This window comes from Cadophora gregata (assembly GCF_030347475.1).
Source record: "Cadophora gregata isolate MNR1 chromosome Unknown scaffold_3, whole genome shotgun sequence".
Classification (NCBI taxonomy): Eukaryota; Fungi; Ascomycota; class Leotiomycetes; order Helotiales; family Ploettnerulaceae; genus Cadophora; species Cadophora gregata.
In genome coordinates this window covers 2,914,239-2,930,407 of record NW_026695926.1, presented here as the reverse complement: position 1 = coordinate 2,930,407, position 16,169 = coordinate 2,914,239, and the positions used below count along the sequence as shown (strand labels likewise).

The following is a 16,169-nucleotide window of genomic DNA, read 5'->3' as shown; positions in this document are numbered from 1 at the left end:
GCGGTACTCTCAGCCCGGTCCTAAGAATTGTGGCCAGCTTGTCCCTCAGCCTTCTCGAGTGATTTACTATTTACTTAGCTGGGAACTTGCACTTCACGCCATTGCTTCCCTTATTTTCTATTATTGCAATTCAGGTTGCAACAATCTCTTTCCTTTTGCCAATTCCTTGCCCGTTTCTCGACTTTTTGACTTTCGCAATTGTTCGTTTGTTCGTCTGTTTATTTCTAACAGAGCAAGTACAATGGCGAGATCAAAACAGGCTACTCCCCTGAGGAGAGAGCCATCGTCCGAATATACCAGCAAAATAGACGGTACACCGAGCCGCAGTTCTAGGAATGCGGATAAACTTATCAATGGGAATGGGGCGCTGAACGGGAGTGCAGCTGAGAAAGTACTGGAGAGTGTTGTGCCAGGAGTAAAAGAGGCTGGCGCATTGCAGTTCTTGATTGCTGTCGGTGGTATTTATGGCTCGTTGTAAGTAATATGAGAAGCTGTGGAACGGTTCTACAACACCAAGCAAAAAGCACGAACACTACCAAGACCAATGCTAATATAACAAAGTCTGACCTGGGCACTCCTCCAAGAACGACTCACAACCACACCTTACGGCCCAACATCCTCCCCCGAACTCTTCAAATTCCCCGTCTTCCTCAACACGGTGCAATCCCTCTTCGCCGCCCTAGTAGGCTATATCTACCTCCGCTACGACACCAAGGGCACCGCAACAGCACCCATCTTCCCCAACCGCCGCATCATTATCCCGCTCTTCCTCGTCGCGGTGACATCCTCCCTCGCCTCTCCATTCGGCTATGCCTCCCTAGCACACATCGACTACATCACCTTCATCCTCGCAAAGAGCTGCAAATTGCTCCCGGTTATGTTCCTACATATTACGCTATTCCAGCGAAGATACCCGCTATACAAATATCTCGTTGTATTGGCCGTTACTTCAGGAGTAGCAGTCTTCACTCTACACGCCGGCTCAGGAAAAGCGCATTCCAAACCCTCCAAAGCAGCAATCAACCCAGACAGGAACAGCACATGGGGATTACTCCTCCTCGGAATCAACCTCCTCTTTGACGGCCTCACGAATACCACTCAAGATTACATCTTCCAGACATTCCAGCCATACAAGGGACCACAGATGATGTGCGCGAACAACATCATGAGCACGCTTCTTACGTTCTCATACTTGGCGCTGTCGCCGTACTTGGTGCACACGGGCGTGGGTGAGTATCTGGGGATGGACCTCGCGGCTGGTGGGGGCGGGGGAGAGTTCAAGGCTGCGTTGGGGTTTATGGCGAGGCATCCGGGGGTGTGGTATGATGTGCTGGGGTTTGCGATTTGTGGTGCTGTTGGGCAGGTGTTTATTTGTGAGTTTTCTCTTGTCTTTCCCTTTTCCCCTTCACTCAAGCGCGTGCTATTGACTCCCTAAATAGTCTACACCCTCTCAACATTCTCCTCCCTCCTCCTCGTAACTATAACCGTAACCCGCAAGATGCTCACCATGATCCTCTCCGTTGTCTGGTTCGGTCACAGACTGGGCGGCAAGCAATGGATGGGTGTGGGGCTCGTGTTTGGTGGGATTGGTGCTGAAGGTGTTATCACGAGGAGAGAGAAGGCTGCGAAGGATAGGGCGAAGAAGGAGGGCATGAGTGGTAAGGGGAGTGCGAAGAAGGAATTGTAGATTGGTTGGCTGGTTGGTGGGCTGGTTGGGTGGTTGCAGAAGAGGGTGTGAAGCAGGACTACTAGGGGGGTTTGTACATATGATAGGTCAGGAAAGGAGTGGTGAATTTTCTTTACATGTTATGCTTGCATAGTGCGAGAGGCGTTTGATGCGACTGTTGTCGCCTGGGTAGGATATCCGCTGGCATTCCATTTGACGAGAGGGCGATACCAAAATATAAAATCTAGAGATCTATAAGAAATAGAAACAAGCATCAAAGAAGCAGTAACTTCTATCAGATATTATGTAGGAAGCCGGTGGAATGCAAACTGTTTGCGGTTGGCCGTTTGTGGTTTGTTGACCTTTTTCCTCACTCGCTCGCTTCGCTTCAATAGCTCTGTGGTATACAACCACACAGATATCAGTTTACCTGGAGTGGGATGCACTGAGCACTAAGGAAATGCTTATCTCTTAATTGTCACTCATTATCATCATTATTAAACCTTCTATCTCCATATTCACCCACGAAATGGGAAGGGAGGAGGTTAAGTCCAGGCTCGACGGGTCGCTTAAGGGAACTTGAGTTCTAAAGTCCTGGAGGGAGTCCTGGAGCAAAGTAAGAAGGACCGTTGTCCCAACCCTTTCTCTACCCTAGAATTCCTGAATATCAAAAGTCCTGCTGGATGTCTACTGCCGCTTCTGAATGATCGACACACTCACTATTCGCTGGCATGTCCCATCTCGCTCCCTGGATTGCCTCTCTCCAAAAGCTCATCGTGACTCATTGACTCACAATTCGCCAGGCGACATTCATATTCCGTCAAAGTCGATTCTCACACTCTCACATTTCACAACCAGATCCAAAATACAGAGGAGAAGACACGGGTATTATGGCGGGAAATAATCATCTTATCTTATTCCCTGCCTATTCTTTCGTCTTTCCTTCCCCTTTCTTTCTTTCTTTCTTTCCCCTCCCACTTCTCCAAGTATTCATTACATTTTACACTCGTTTATACCGGCACGATTCGTATAATCGGCCTGCCCATTCCCTTTCCGTGCAACCCCTTGTCTCATTCACTGCTACCTCCTCATTCAACCCCTTCAACAAAGAAAAAAGATAACGCCAACTATGCATCAGATATCGGTTCGGTTCAGTTCGGTTCGGGTCGCAGCAAGAACGCCTGTTTCCAACCAAAACCCGCCTTTTCACTCATCTATCCATTCAACCATCCATTCATCCAAGAAGGCAGTGATGGAAACGAATGTGATGGGACGTGAGTGGATTCTGAACGCCGAAAAATCACAATTCCCTAGTCCCATATTGCCCGGTTTGGTAGGGTTTCTTTCCAAAAACAGAAGATCGGTGTCACTGCCCTCAACGGACAGGACAGAATATATGGTCATCTCAAATAAAGTGGTATAGCTCGCGATCAATCAAGTCGTGCCAGCCCTGTCGTCTTCCAGCAGGTCAGGTCAAAATTATTCTTCTCGGTCGTTGCTCATGGTCTCTCTGGCTGGTTCATTTAAAGGAAATCATCAATCGAGCGTATGATAGGCGCTTCACCCTTGGTTGGGGGACTTCGAGGGTCCTCGTCCACTGCTAATGGTGCTCGTTGTGGCGGGAAGAATGATGACCGTGGGAACTCGAAGGCACGGGGTGAGAAGAGACTGGGTACGGAATCCGCTTCAGGCTCGGGCACATACGGGCGTGTGAAGCTCTGAATGGGGTTGTTGGTCATTTCCTCCAGTCGTGGAGACAATAGATCCTCCCATTCGTTACTTTCCTGCTGCGGTCGTTCATTGTTGATCGACATGTTTCCGAAACCGAAGTCAAACCCTCCTAACCTTGTGATTGCTGAATTTGTCGCAACTGGAGAATCATTCTTCGCCTCCGGTTTGGCCAGAGCATTGTCACGGGCCGAGACACTCGGTGTCGAATTCCCTCGAGCTCTCGTTGGGGTCGGTGGAGCTTCAACACCATCGACAGATAAAGTCGGCCTGTGCTTGACAGTGGGCTTTCGTACCGTGTTGTTCTCCAACTTCTTCTTTTCAATGACCTTCTTGAAGTCGTTCAAGGAGAACAGTAGCGACATGTTGGGGTTGACCCAGCGTGACTTTGACTGCGCCTGAGAGTATGCCTCGTTTGGACCCAGCGACTGGTTTTTGTACATGTGGTACGCAATGATCAAAGTCGCCGAACGACTTGCGCCCTGCTGACAGTGAACAAGGACCTTCTTGCCTTCCTTCGTTCTGTTGTCAATAAGCTCGCACAAGTCCCACAACTCGTCCTTAACATCCGTGTTATGGTCCCAAGGCACGTGGATGTACTCTGGTAACGTCTTGTCTACACTGGGCTTAGGCGTTGTCGGTGACGATTCTGTGGAACCCGACGGTTGAACCTCGAAAGCTGTTTGGAATGATAACATTGACATCGCCGTGTCTGGCGGTGTGTCACTGACTGCCGGCGGTGATGATGGAGTCTCTGCACTTGGCGTTTCCGCTTGTGCTTTGCTCTTCTCCGCGGCCTCTTTCTCCTCCGCAACCTTGAACGGATTCTTGACTTCTCTCGCTACGTTGATGATTACATCAAACTTCATGGCCTCCTCGACCTTTGGTTCTAAATAAAGATGAACGCTAGGTTCGTGCATCAATATGGGTCCTTCTGGATACGAAGGTGACTTGGCATCTTCTCCCGAATGGGGTCTGTCAAACGAATCGCCACCAACTGCAACTCCTGGAACCCGGGTAGCCATTTGAACTCCAGTAGGGGCTTCCTGTGCGTCTTCATCAATAGTGAAAGTCTTCATGGCGAGGTTGGATTCCTTGAACCTTGAAGGTCCGAGTGGTAGCTTCCTCTCCCCCAATGTCATTCCGCCGTTGGGCCCGAAACTTGGTGTTGAAAGTATCTGGGGAGAAGAAATTGAGTGCTTTAATCCTCTTCTTTGCAACATTGTCGGTATCCCAGGAGACCCAGGTGGCTCCACATTTAACGAAAAGCCATTTGCCGCCCCAGTATTGAGGCTCAGAAGACTAGGTTTCCGTCTTCCCGTCAGTGTTGGTGGCTTGATGAATGACGGCGATGATGGTTCCGAAGTTTGCAGAGTCTCTATACTGGGACTGAGATTGAGGGCAAGGCTCTTGAGATTCTTCGTTTTCCTGGGCGAAGGTGAAGTCATGGGCCGTTGAATCGGTAATTGAGGAGGACTGAGGTCGTCCATTTTCAAACTTTGAAAGGAATCCAAACCAAAGCTAGATCCAGAAAACGATGATAACGGCACCAAGGTGATAGGTGATTCAGGAGACGAGCTTGGAGATGGATCTGACAACGATGATGAGTCTACGGTGGAAATAGTTGTGGTAGGGGATGAGTCTGTCGAGTCAGATGCTTGCGTCGACGTACTTTCCCGATGCTGGTGTGAATGTATCTGCGTGCTTTGGTCATCCGCTTGTGGCCGTAATAACGACTGCTTTGTGGTGTGTGCTGTGCTGCTCGATAGCTTGGGGAGTGGCCCCAGACCTGGGCTTTCTATCACCGTCGCATCCATGTCATAAACAGACATGAATGATGGTATGTGATTCTCGTACATCCTTGGGCCAGCAGCTGACGGCATAACTGGAAAGTGACAGTTCCGTCGCCCTCCAAATTCCGATCCCTTCACCGAAACTCCTTCCACGCGTTGCCCAAGTTTTCTCGACGGGATTCCAATCGCACTCGAGGTCGAGGTTCGTTTGGGAGAAGGTGGCGTAGAAATTGTAACAGCAGTAAAAGGCCTCTTCAGAGTACGACCGTTAGCATCCGAAAGACTTGACAGAGGGTTCATGACTATAGTACTTGGGACTCTGAGGATAGTGGAAACTGTGTTCTATGATTGCATTGTCTCTGTTTAGCGACAGAACACAAACTCCGGTTTACCTCACAAGAGTCTTCTGGGGGATCTCTCGACCAACTCTGGAAGGGAGTCTTCCTGTACAGCAGGAGGGATGGAGAACAACAAAGAGGAAGAGGAGTAATTACCTGGCGCTATGCGGCGCTTCGGAGCTGGCTGAATTGATGGCAGACTTGGTGCTTAGCGCCGCAGATTCCCTTACAAACGCGCCTGGAATATTAACGGTCAAAAAGAAGGTCGGTACGATCGTGAATTGCCTGTTGGAGGCTGTTGTCGAGGTTGTTTGACGGTCGAAGGGTAATCACCGCCACGAAGGATGCGTCTTGTCGGCAAGAACAGCCCAACAACCAACCTAATCCACTCGCGCAGGGCAGTGGAGGCGAGCGTGTGCCGCAGTCGTCAATGTGCAGCCCCCGTTATTCCTCGTCGCTGATGAGCTACGCCTCGCTGAGCCCTTTGGATGTTGCGAATGACAGCACTCAGGCGGGACACTTCGTGAAGTCGACGATGAGGTTCAAAGTTTGGAGAAACGGAACGAAGAGTAGAGTCTCGACGGTGTTGGCGAGTCGATTGCAGGGTGGATTATTGTTGGCTCAGCTAAAGAGTGTCAGCTCGCCCGCAACCAGTCAGACAGGGCCAGCCAGACGCACCATCCAAAAATAGACCAATCCGACAAGTGTGGGCGCCAACGACGAGCGAATGAGCGCCGGGGAAGAAGATGCCTTGCAAAAGGAAGCCCAGAACGGGACAGCGAAGAAGAGCGAGCAAATCAGACTCAATTTCGGGGATTTCAAGCACAAAGCCTCCCGTTGTTGTACTTGTCGCAACAAAGCCGATGCGATATTATGTTGTGTTGTGGAGGTGTTGTTGGTGACAGGAAACAATGACCCGATGGTCTCTACGTATTCCACCAGGGACGAAAGAGTACAGAAGAGAAGGTCGATGCGACGCTTGAAAAGATAGGTAGGCGAATTGAAAGAGATGATGAGTATTATGGATTATATAAGTCTGCGAAAAATGGTGGGTATGTTGATTCTTTGGGTCCTTCGAGGTCGCGATGAATGGCCGCCACTTGAACACTTCTAACCCCTTCTCCAAATGGATAAACAGCAGTCTGCTCGGACAAGTCGCCGTCTTCGCTTCACTGCTTCGGTTGATCTGGATGTCAAATTCAGACGTCTCGTGGGTGGACAAAAAACGGGAAGGACGATGTTTGCGACCGTTGATGAGGACGGGATGGATGCCGTTCGGGAGGATTATTGACGACGGACGGAGAGTTCGTATGGAGATGCCTTGAGGCAGGAAGGTCAATGTCAGAGAACCATCACTGGGCAAGAAGGTCTATTAAGAGGAGAAGGTACTGAAGTCAAGAGAAAATTGGATATGATGCTGTGCTGTGCGGTCTGGAGGCGCGAGGGATTGTTGTGAATCCACTTCTGCTCTGGTTCTCTAGAGAACAGTCTTGGCCTCAGGTATGCATTGGTCAGACGCCAGGCAGCGAGGCAGCATAGTGGAAGGGCTATTTTCGACTAGCTTTATTTTCAGAGTAAGCTGAAACACGCTAACTTTTGCTGGACTCGGAAACGGAAATTTGACGGGGATTAGCATTACCAGAAGACCGTGGCCCGCTCTCTTGGGGGCGGAAGAGCGTCACGTGCCTTGGTATACTGCTGGACATCATTTCAGTTTACCGATATATTTCCAGAGAAGATTTTGCTCGAAATAGAAAAGGCAGATATACGGGCGTACGAGTAAGAGGAAAAGACATCAACAAAGCCGCTATTCATCCATTGCTTGTTGTGGCGCGTTCGTCTCATCTTGCCATCGATATCCATCCCGATTGTTCTCAGCATCATCTACCTAGGTACGCTTTGGCCAGGAAAGAGTCGGTGAGGTGGTGAGACATCAGAAAAGCCATGAGGCTGAGAGAACAGGACATGCCATGCCCTGGTGACCAGTGGGGTCTCGAAACCCGCATAAACAAACTTGGTTTATGCCTTGAACCAGGAAAACGTTGCATATCACACGTGGCATTTCTGGCTAGGACTTTTTGTCGCATCTAGCGCTGTTCGACATATGTGAGGCTGAATTATTAACAGTAAGATCCTCGTACAAACAAGATGTCCTCTTGGAAATTGTCGGAATATGGAATTAAGTTTCCTCTCTTCTTAATTTGCGAGATTTCCGGGGAAACCCTTCCCAATATAACAAGCATCGATGAGCATGTCTCAAACTTCTATTTCGGGATATTTAATTCAACGAGGAAGGTTGGTGCGTTGCAACCTTTCCTTCTTCGGATGTTTATGTCGGATCTCATCTCGGAGGATAATAGACGAGTACGGGCGTAACCCGAAACCGGTGGACCAGGTGTAGGAGGGAGGAAATGTCATATGTTGACTTTCTCGCTTGTGTTGTTTTCACACTTGTGAAGGGACGACTCCGAATCTCATAGATATATATTTGTCAAAAAGGGCAATCGCAAATACTTCAGGTCATTTACAGGATAGCACCACTCATATTCAGCGCCAGTATCAGAAGAGCGTCCTGCCGTAAGTTTTGGCGATAATCTGAAGAGACTTTCCAGATGTGTTGAATTGCTACATGCAAGATCTATCTTTGCCACTCCCCGCGAAGCGAACAACCCTTCACTATCATACCAATTCGAAGGCAAGGACACTATCTTAGATGAGAACGGTGGGAGTGCTGATGCTTAGGGACTTTTCTTCATCGCGCCTTGAAGTATTGACGTTGTCGTAGCGAGATCACCAGACAGTATCCGTGCCGCCATACCCAAGCCATTGAACTCTTGACGTCTGTCTCCCTTGAGTGACTATCACCTCAAACTCTCACGCACGAGAAGTACATAACAGACATGGCGAGACGAAAAGAGCAGCTCAACCTGCTTCTCGTAATCCCAACAACAACTCAGGACACCCTAGCATCCGTAACCCCATCCCAAACTCCCGCAACCCGCGTGAAGGGGTCCAGGATGTCTTCTACCAGTCTGGTCTCTCTGGTATCTCTTGATGAAATAAATGGAAAACTTCATGGGGTTCACATGCGGGGCTCTATTCAGCCCTCACTCAAACACCATCTTCCGAGTCTCAGCCTGGGAACCAAGATTATGAACCATCCTTCCTATGTAAATTGTGGCTTTTATGAGTTATATGTACCTGTAGATCAGCTGAATAGGTATCGAGAGTATTGTGGAGTGTTTTTTATGCTTGGTTGGGTAAGTGCTGGGTGTTGTGTTGGTTTATGATGACGGGCAAGGAGGGGAGGTGAATGATAATGAGGGGATTGAGCTTTACTGTCTGAAACTTTTTAAGCCTCACAGTGAGGATAGATGTTCGTAGGAGTGAGGCGAGAAGGCTGGCTGATATGTTGAGGGTGGTTCTTTTGTGGCGATTGCTTAGGGATATGGAGTTTGTTCGTATTGATGGTTGACTTGGTCAAAATTGGCCAGAGAGGACTTATGGAAACACCACAGACATATCTGTTCATTCAATACATCAGAAACCGAACCACTCGCATCCTATCGGCACCTTTTTATTCTACTTTCTTGTACTTTCTTGAAACAGAAACACTATTAATCGTCTAGGATCAATTAGTGGCTCACTTGCTGTCTTTGATTTGGGTTACCAGGTCATGTGACCAACTGCCCAAAAAGGAGCTGCGGAGATCGTTCGAGCATTTGAATCTTGTTGGTGCGCGACTTTCTTCTGGCAGCCTGAAATATACAATAGACCTTCCAATTCCTTTTGCTGAACTCTTGTCGTCTGAAAACATCCCTTGGTCCCAAGTCTGTTCCTTAGAACAAAAGCATACAAAGTGGCGAAGTGCAGGCGGGTTGGGATGCAGGTGCACGTTTGAAACCCCTCTCCCCTGCCACCAGCATGCAGATATGCAGATGCAAGATGCAGAGACATCCTTCTTCAACCACATGTCCCCGGAAAAAGTAAGACATGCAGCGAATGATGTCTCTGAGACTCTGAGTGCTGCAGTCCAGGGTATTTTCATCACGACATTCCTGTTGTCTCTTGCAGCGTCAGCAGCAATATGTAGCACATCTTACTGGTATAAGATCCCATTATATCATTCGCCGTGTTCAATCGTCCCGAGACGGAACACTTGAGGTCATCCACAGTCGACCGCTTGTTTTTGCGGAGTGATATTGGTCTTGGAAGACTTAGCACCTCGGAGGCTTCCCCCTCTCGATTGGCAGCTGCTAGACCTGTTGGCTTCTGATCCGTCCCTTCTTAGAGTCCCCTTAATATCTAGTTGAACAATCTTCTAATGCAAGCTCCTTACTAGATGATGTCGTTGTTCGTCCCCTTTTACCCCTGAGAGACTTCAAGCCACGCACACAAACAATCAACAAAGATTGCAGCAAGTATCTGTTTGTTTTGTGGGATGCTGACCCATGCCATATTTCATATCATATTTCAAACGGTGACGGAAGCGAGGAGGTTGGTCGGAACGGGACCGCGGGCATTTCACATCCAGTGGAATAGAATAATAGGAATGGCACGAGCTGTGAAGAGTTCCCGAGACAGGTAGAACCCATGCAGTTAGTTACCACCACAGCCGTGAAGTGCTTGCTTTACCCTCGGGCAGCAAAGTAGCAAACCAAACCAAACCTTCTTGGTCCCCGCAACCCGGGAGGAAGTTAAATTTTACTATGACATTAGCAGACAAATAAGTGAAGCGCTACGGAATCTCTTAGCAAAGTAAATCCTCGCAGGCTCCCAGCTACTGCAGTTCATATGCGGCTCCTCTGCCAAAAGATGCAGTAGGATCGAAGCCTGTCCCTGCCATCGTGCCTCAATACTCGAATTATCTTCGAGTTCCAACAAACAATTCTCTGTATCCTTGCCGTACGGTTCCTTACCTTACCACTCACATTTCGGCGTGCATGGGACAGCAGCGCTTTGATGATCTAGAGCGAGCACTGCACCGCACGCAACGGGAACAGCTGGAGCATGGCTGGCAATAATACGGGGGGGAAGGCCCATCACCACAAAAGATTCTCCTCACTCCCACTTTCCGAGTCTCTTCCCAAAGGCATCACCAGTATGGATGTCCCTATAGATGCTCTGCGAGACTTTACGGCATCACGGTTGCCCACTTACAGGAAGACTGACCTCTTCTCAGCAGCGCACGGCTCTTTGTCGCCGGACCCCCAAACTCTGTTCTTCGACTCGAAAGCCAGCAGCGAGGACGATGAGAGGCTCTCTCCCATATCCATATCTCCACCGGAGCACGGCCATGGCCAACATACTCGAAACAAGTCTGCAAGCAGCGCACAGTTGACAACGACATCCACTGGCCCTTCTGCTGCTCGAGAAGACCACAATTATGCCCCTCGAATGAACCGCCAGTCCACCTTTCCCTCGACACAGTCAGAAGTGCTGGTGCGTTCCCCGCAAGGGCCAGTAAACGACGCGCCCTCCAGTGTGAGCGCAACCCCGAAACAGGCCCATCCTCGCGCAAACAGAGCTGGCAAAAATAATAATGGATCGTATCCGCCGTTATCCATGATCACGCAGAATCGCGGCCATTTCTTCGAACAGCAGCAGCCGGTGGAAGTCGACCTGACCAGCTCGACGACTGACTGGGTGACGCAGCAGCAGAAGCAACAATCAATGACGGCGCTTCAGGACTCGGCTGAACATCAGCAGCAGGGACAGGGCGGTCAGGTCCAGGTCCTCGCTGGCGGCGACGACGAGCAACAGCCTCGCGAATCACATTCTCGAGAACCACGACTCTCCCTTTCGCGCTCTCAAACAGAGCCTGCGTCAGGACCAGGACGACCATTAATTAAACCCATCCGGGGCTTCAAGCTCTCTTCCCAACGCAAAAGCACCGAGATGGCCTCACGACGGACATCGTACAACGACCAAGACGCTACCTTGCGAGCACTCGAGGGGCGCGACGACAACACGTACCATGCCCCGTCGCAATCAGAGCAGCAGGACGAGAACAACAGCGATGAGAGCAGCGATCTGTTCCTGCGCGCTGCGCGCGAGGAGGAATTACAGGCAAAGAGCATCTTGAATAATACTAATGGCGAGGGGCCCGCCAGGGCGAATAGCCTCAGATCGAGAGCCCCCTCCGGATCGTCCTTCCAACAATTCCCCGAGGTTCGTTCTTCCAGTTCACGTACAACCGTGATACAGTTCCCACTACTTCTCTTTTACGAGTTCCACTGGCGTCTTTAAGCTCAGAAGCCATGTGCGGCTTGTGGCTGATCTCATTTACTGACCATCCCTAGTCTCGTTTTGGGCAACGCGCATCTCTCCCTCCTCCCTCCAGTTCGTCGACTTCATATCACCCCTCAGTATCTCGTCGTCGCGGCTCCGACAATGACAGTTCTGTCAATGGTACACGACCCATGGACGAACAAGACAGCATCGCACAGGCTTTGACCTACCGACCAGGGGGCAGGGATCGCCCTGCGGCGTTAGAGGATTTGAATAGGAGCAGATATAACGTGGTCAACTCTCGCTCGAGTCCTACAACACCAAGGGGCACAGGAGGCAGAGAGATCTCTCCTGAACAGCCTTCCCACAACGGTCGTCGTCCTTCAATACCAGAAGCCAATCTGCCACAGCGGACGTCTTATCGGCAATCGAATCTATCATATACGACACCTCGAACATACAACTCATCTCCGCTAGTCTCCCGCACGACGGATATGCATGAGGTTCCTGAGACACCTCGTGCAGCGGAAGGTACGGAATCAACGGTTTCTACAACAGCGCCATCGACGGTTTGGGACGAACTGGAAGATTTAAAATCACGCATACATCGCTTAGAGTTGACTGGAAAGCTACCACCTACATCTGGCGCCGCAATGTCGAGAGCATCCCACGACCGTCCTCCAACAGCTACAACCACCGTCACTACAATGTCTTCCTCACCAAAGCAGCGTGGCCGTGGTAACAGCGTATCACCAGTCGAAGCTTCCGCCGAGCCTACCCCTCCAGAAACCCATCCACTTCTACATTCTGCGTTGGCAAAGTCAAAGTCCTTACTCAACCCTGAGCTTTATCGAGCGCTGGAGGCTACAGCATCCGATGCTCTTGCTATCTCATCAATGATGGGGATATCTGGACAGCCAGGGCCAATATCAAGCGCTCAATCAACCGTCGGGGGGACTTCGTCTGTATCTGATCGACAGGTCCGACGAAAAGCCGATAGCATGTGTCGAAGCTTGACAGAACTTTGTCTTGCTCTTTCTGAAGGGAAGAACGAGATTGCGCCGCCTGTCGTAGCTCAACCGGTATCACGACCTGCTAGCCGCGATATTGAGCTCCCCAGCATAGAAACGAACAATACTCAGCGTCAGCTCGTTTCCACGGATCTGAATCGGGTCAAGTCCAGCCCAAGAGCCTTGAGTCGGTTGGAGGCTCGTCGAAGCAGTCTCCTAGCTACCAGTGCCTTGCCAAGTCCTCGCTATGCTCCATCAGAAGTCGGAACTCCCACGCAGTCTACAATGGCAGGGCGCCGTACTTCCTTACTTCTCAGAAGTCGACGTGGAGGTACCGAAGAACCTGACGAGGACGATGACACCAGATTCCGTGCGCCATCCAGAGCAACAACCGAAATCGGCCGCTTCAGAAACTCTCCACGAGAGTACACATCACAGCAACCACTTCCGGAAAGAAGTTCGTCGATTCAGTCTGTTCAGTCGTCGCTCCCAGTTCGGAGACATTACCAGTCGACAAGCTTGACAAACAGCATCCCAGCTCCCACGCCTCCAGTATCCAGTCTTGGTGGCAGGAGATTCTTAGACCGATCTACACCTGAGCGGGACACGAACAGCCTCGTAGGACGGTTAGCTGAAGATCGCGGACAGCGAAAATCCTCCTTCGGCCTAGGCAACCTCCAGATCGGACGAACAACGAGCCTGAACCGGAGGTCGTTGCAGCCAAATGTGAATGATCTGGATCCTGGTCAGCAGAGACACTACCAATGATCTCGAAGAAAGAAAATGATACCCTTATTGTACTGATATATTTGTATGGAGTCATGGAAAGGAGAGGGATGGGAAACCAGGGTGTTTCCTGGGTTGCTTATGCTGTTAGTCGATGGTATGCTGCATTTTTCACACATTACATTACATGGTCATGTCTTGCTAGCATTCGAGGGTGGATGGAAGGAAGGCAATGGATTGAAACAGGGGCATTTTTCGAGATACCCGTATGTAAGAAAGAGGAGAAGGGGAAGCTTGAAGGGAGGGCGAGACAGCAGTGCAAAATGGGTGGGAAAGTCACGGTTACCAATGACGGCATGAACCCTCGATCGATCAACGGATAGACTCTTTTATGGATGCCTTTGCTGACAGGACTCGATACACGTGGCTATGATGTACATAGAACTTGCCATTGTGTCTTGCTGTTTTACTCTTTTACGAACCTAAATTCCGACTCGGATTCACGGCCATCACGGGAACAAAAGAACACCGGAAAAGGCGAAAAAAAAAGGAAAGGAGAAAATGTGTGGTAGAGCTTACACTGTACTCTACGCAAATTCCACTGCTTCTGTCATGGCCTTGCATTTCCTTTCCAGGTCGCTGTTTAGATAGAGATGGCTGGGATGAGTCTTTTGGGGTGATGAGAAGGGCATGACTCTGTTGATGGGAGAAGGAAGACGATGATGCCATGCACTGCGTGCGATGCCAAGCGATGAGATGCGAATGAATGTACAACATGGTTTTTGGGTCTGGTATGACTTCTTGTGCGTCTTTTGCATTTGAGATGTGATGTGATGTAATATGATCAGGAAGAGATTGTTGGTGGACTGTAAGTCGTAAAGCCAAACAGCCAGTGCGGCGTTCTAAATTTGGTGCGTCCCTAAACACGCTTTGGAATTGTTCAGTCATTCTTTCATTCTCTCTCGGAGGAGAGGCAAGTCACTCATCCCCTACTCCAGCAATCCTAGCCCTCCATCCCTCCAACCAAACGCCAACAGCGCACTGTAATCAAGTCACAAAATTCGAAATGTCATCCTCCGCCTTCATGGGCCACTCCCCACCGCCAATCACAAACCTCTCCATCTCCCTCGTCCTCTCCCTCGCATTCGGATGCCTCGTCGGCTTCACAGGCGGCGGTAATTCCTCCCAGTCACGCCCCTCCCCATCCGTTCTGTAGATCGGCCAGAACATCCAGATTGCTCCGTTTGGGAGCGGGGCTTTGATCACGCCTGCGAATTGGAATTTCTGTAGCTGAGTTCCGAGGGTGTCGCGCAGGTGGGAGAGGAAGGTCTTCCAGTCGTAGGTGGGGTCGTCGGTGGTGATGGAGGGGTGCAGCTCGATGGACGTGAGGTTGAGTTGCTGGAGGGAAGGGGTGTAGGTGCTGAGGAGGGTGAGGAAGGGGGTGGGGGAGAGGATGATGCCGGTGAGGGAGAGGGAGTGGAGGGTGAGTGATGGGGTTGAGGAGGTGAGGAGGCTGGTGGGCAGGCGATCGATGGACTCGTATCTTATTGAGAGAGATTGGAGGGTTGGGGGGAGGGAGATGAGGCTTGAGATGAGGGGGTCGTGATAGTTGTGTGATTTCTTGTTCAAGGCGATTGTGAGGACGAAGAAATTGCTCTGAAGATCATTGATGACAATGTCTAGAGATCGAAGCGCGGGAGTGTGGTGAGAGAAGTCCCAGGGGACGAGATTGGTGTTATTTTCACCGGAAAAGTAATTTGAGTTGAACTGTTCGTGCTGGAAATGCATGATATCCAGTCCAGCTTTTTTTGCAGCGGCGAAGATATTGAGGAGTCTGAGAGGTCCAGCTTTGAATGAAGGATGCCGATATGTTTCCAAATCGTACTCCTCCCAAACTTTGCGTAACATTGGATGCTTGAAAGGGTTCGGGCATGTGATTTGCAGTTTCTGGAGGCGCGGCACTTGTTTGAGTGCTTGAGTGAGAAGTGCAACACTCTCGCCTTGACGTTCGTCGAGTTTCCTCTGCTCAATCAGAGCATCGAGTTCATCGAGAGCTTCAGATTCATCCTGATCCGGTACGAAATCAAGTACTTCATAGTTGCTCAGATGCACATGACGAGAACAGACGATTGAGCGTAGGCAGATAACGTCCCAGTCATTGCTCCAGATGCTAAGAGTGCGAATGGTTTTCGCAGCTTGGCGAGCAACGCCTGGGCAGCTGCCAATTCTAATCAGACAGGAGATATCGATTGCAGAGGACTTTATAGTGAAAGTTGGGAGGAAGAGTAGCTCCATTCCAACAGCTGCCCAGGAGTGCGATACCAGCCGAAGCGATTTGATGGTTGGAAGGTCGACATGGTCACAGATCAGTCGTTTGACCTCAAACGGGAGTACAATCTGAGCCATGGAGCTGAAGACCCGGTGGTTTAGCTTTCATTCTGAACTTTGCTGTCAAAAGAGCTGGAGAGAATGATATGACAAGAGAAGAGGGAGGTTGCACATTTGCTGACAAACCATAAGCAGGACAACCAATGCCAAGAGGTTAAACGAGCAAGCCCCTGTTTTCGCAACGAACATGATGACCCTTCATCGAAAGTTTCATACAACAAACTATTATATCGTCTGCTTCGAGTTTCTAGGTGCTTTGGGCTCGTGCATTGGACTATGGTCATGTTCA

The 16,169-nt window shown here is 50.1% G+C and overlaps 4 protein-coding genes across 4 annotated transcripts; 2 read left to right on the top strand and 2 right to left on the bottom strand.

Annotated features, from left to right (window-relative positions):
* Positions 1 to 26: 26 nt before the first annotated feature.
* On the top strand, positions 27 to 2,056 carry HUT1 (UDP-galactose transporter). The gene is made up of 3 exons (XM_058503088.1): positions 27 to 474; positions 562 to 1,373; positions 1,440 to 2,056. Exons 1-3 carry the CDS (start codon positions 242 to 244, stop codon positions 1,685 to 1,687), a joined length of 1,293 nt encoding a protein of 430 aa, XP_058362022.1. The 5' UTR covers positions 27 to 241; the 3' UTR covers positions 1,688 to 2,056.
* A 1,133-nt stretch (positions 2,057 to 3,189) lies between these two features.
* On the bottom strand, positions 3,190 to 5,277 carry ONS95_009488 (uncharacterized protein; the record flags this gene model as incomplete). Its single annotated transcript, XM_058503087.1, has 1 exon — positions 3,190 to 5,277. The coding sequence occupies one exon, from the start codon at positions 5,275 to 5,277 to the stop codon at positions 3,190 to 3,192; it is 2,088 nt and encodes a 695-aa protein (XP_058362021.1).
* Positions 5,278 to 10,214: 4,937 nt separating this feature from the next.
* ONS95_009487 (uncharacterized protein) lies at positions 10,215 to 15,930 on the top strand. Its single transcript, XM_058503086.1, has 3 exons — positions 10,215 to 10,626; positions 10,708 to 11,696; positions 11,828 to 15,930. Exons 1-3 carry the CDS (start codon positions 10,536 to 10,538, stop codon positions 13,532 to 13,534), a joined length of 2,787 nt encoding a protein of 928 aa, XP_058362019.1. The 5' UTR covers positions 10,215 to 10,535; the 3' UTR covers positions 13,535 to 15,930.
* On the bottom strand, positions 14,540 to 15,898 carry ONS95_009486 (uncharacterized protein; the record flags this gene model as incomplete). Its single annotated transcript, XM_058503085.1, has 1 exon — positions 14,540 to 15,898. One exon carries the CDS (start codon positions 15,896 to 15,898, stop codon positions 14,540 to 14,542), a length of 1,359 nt encoding a protein of 452 aa, XP_058362020.1.
* Positions 15,931 to 16,169: the final 239 nt, after the last annotated feature.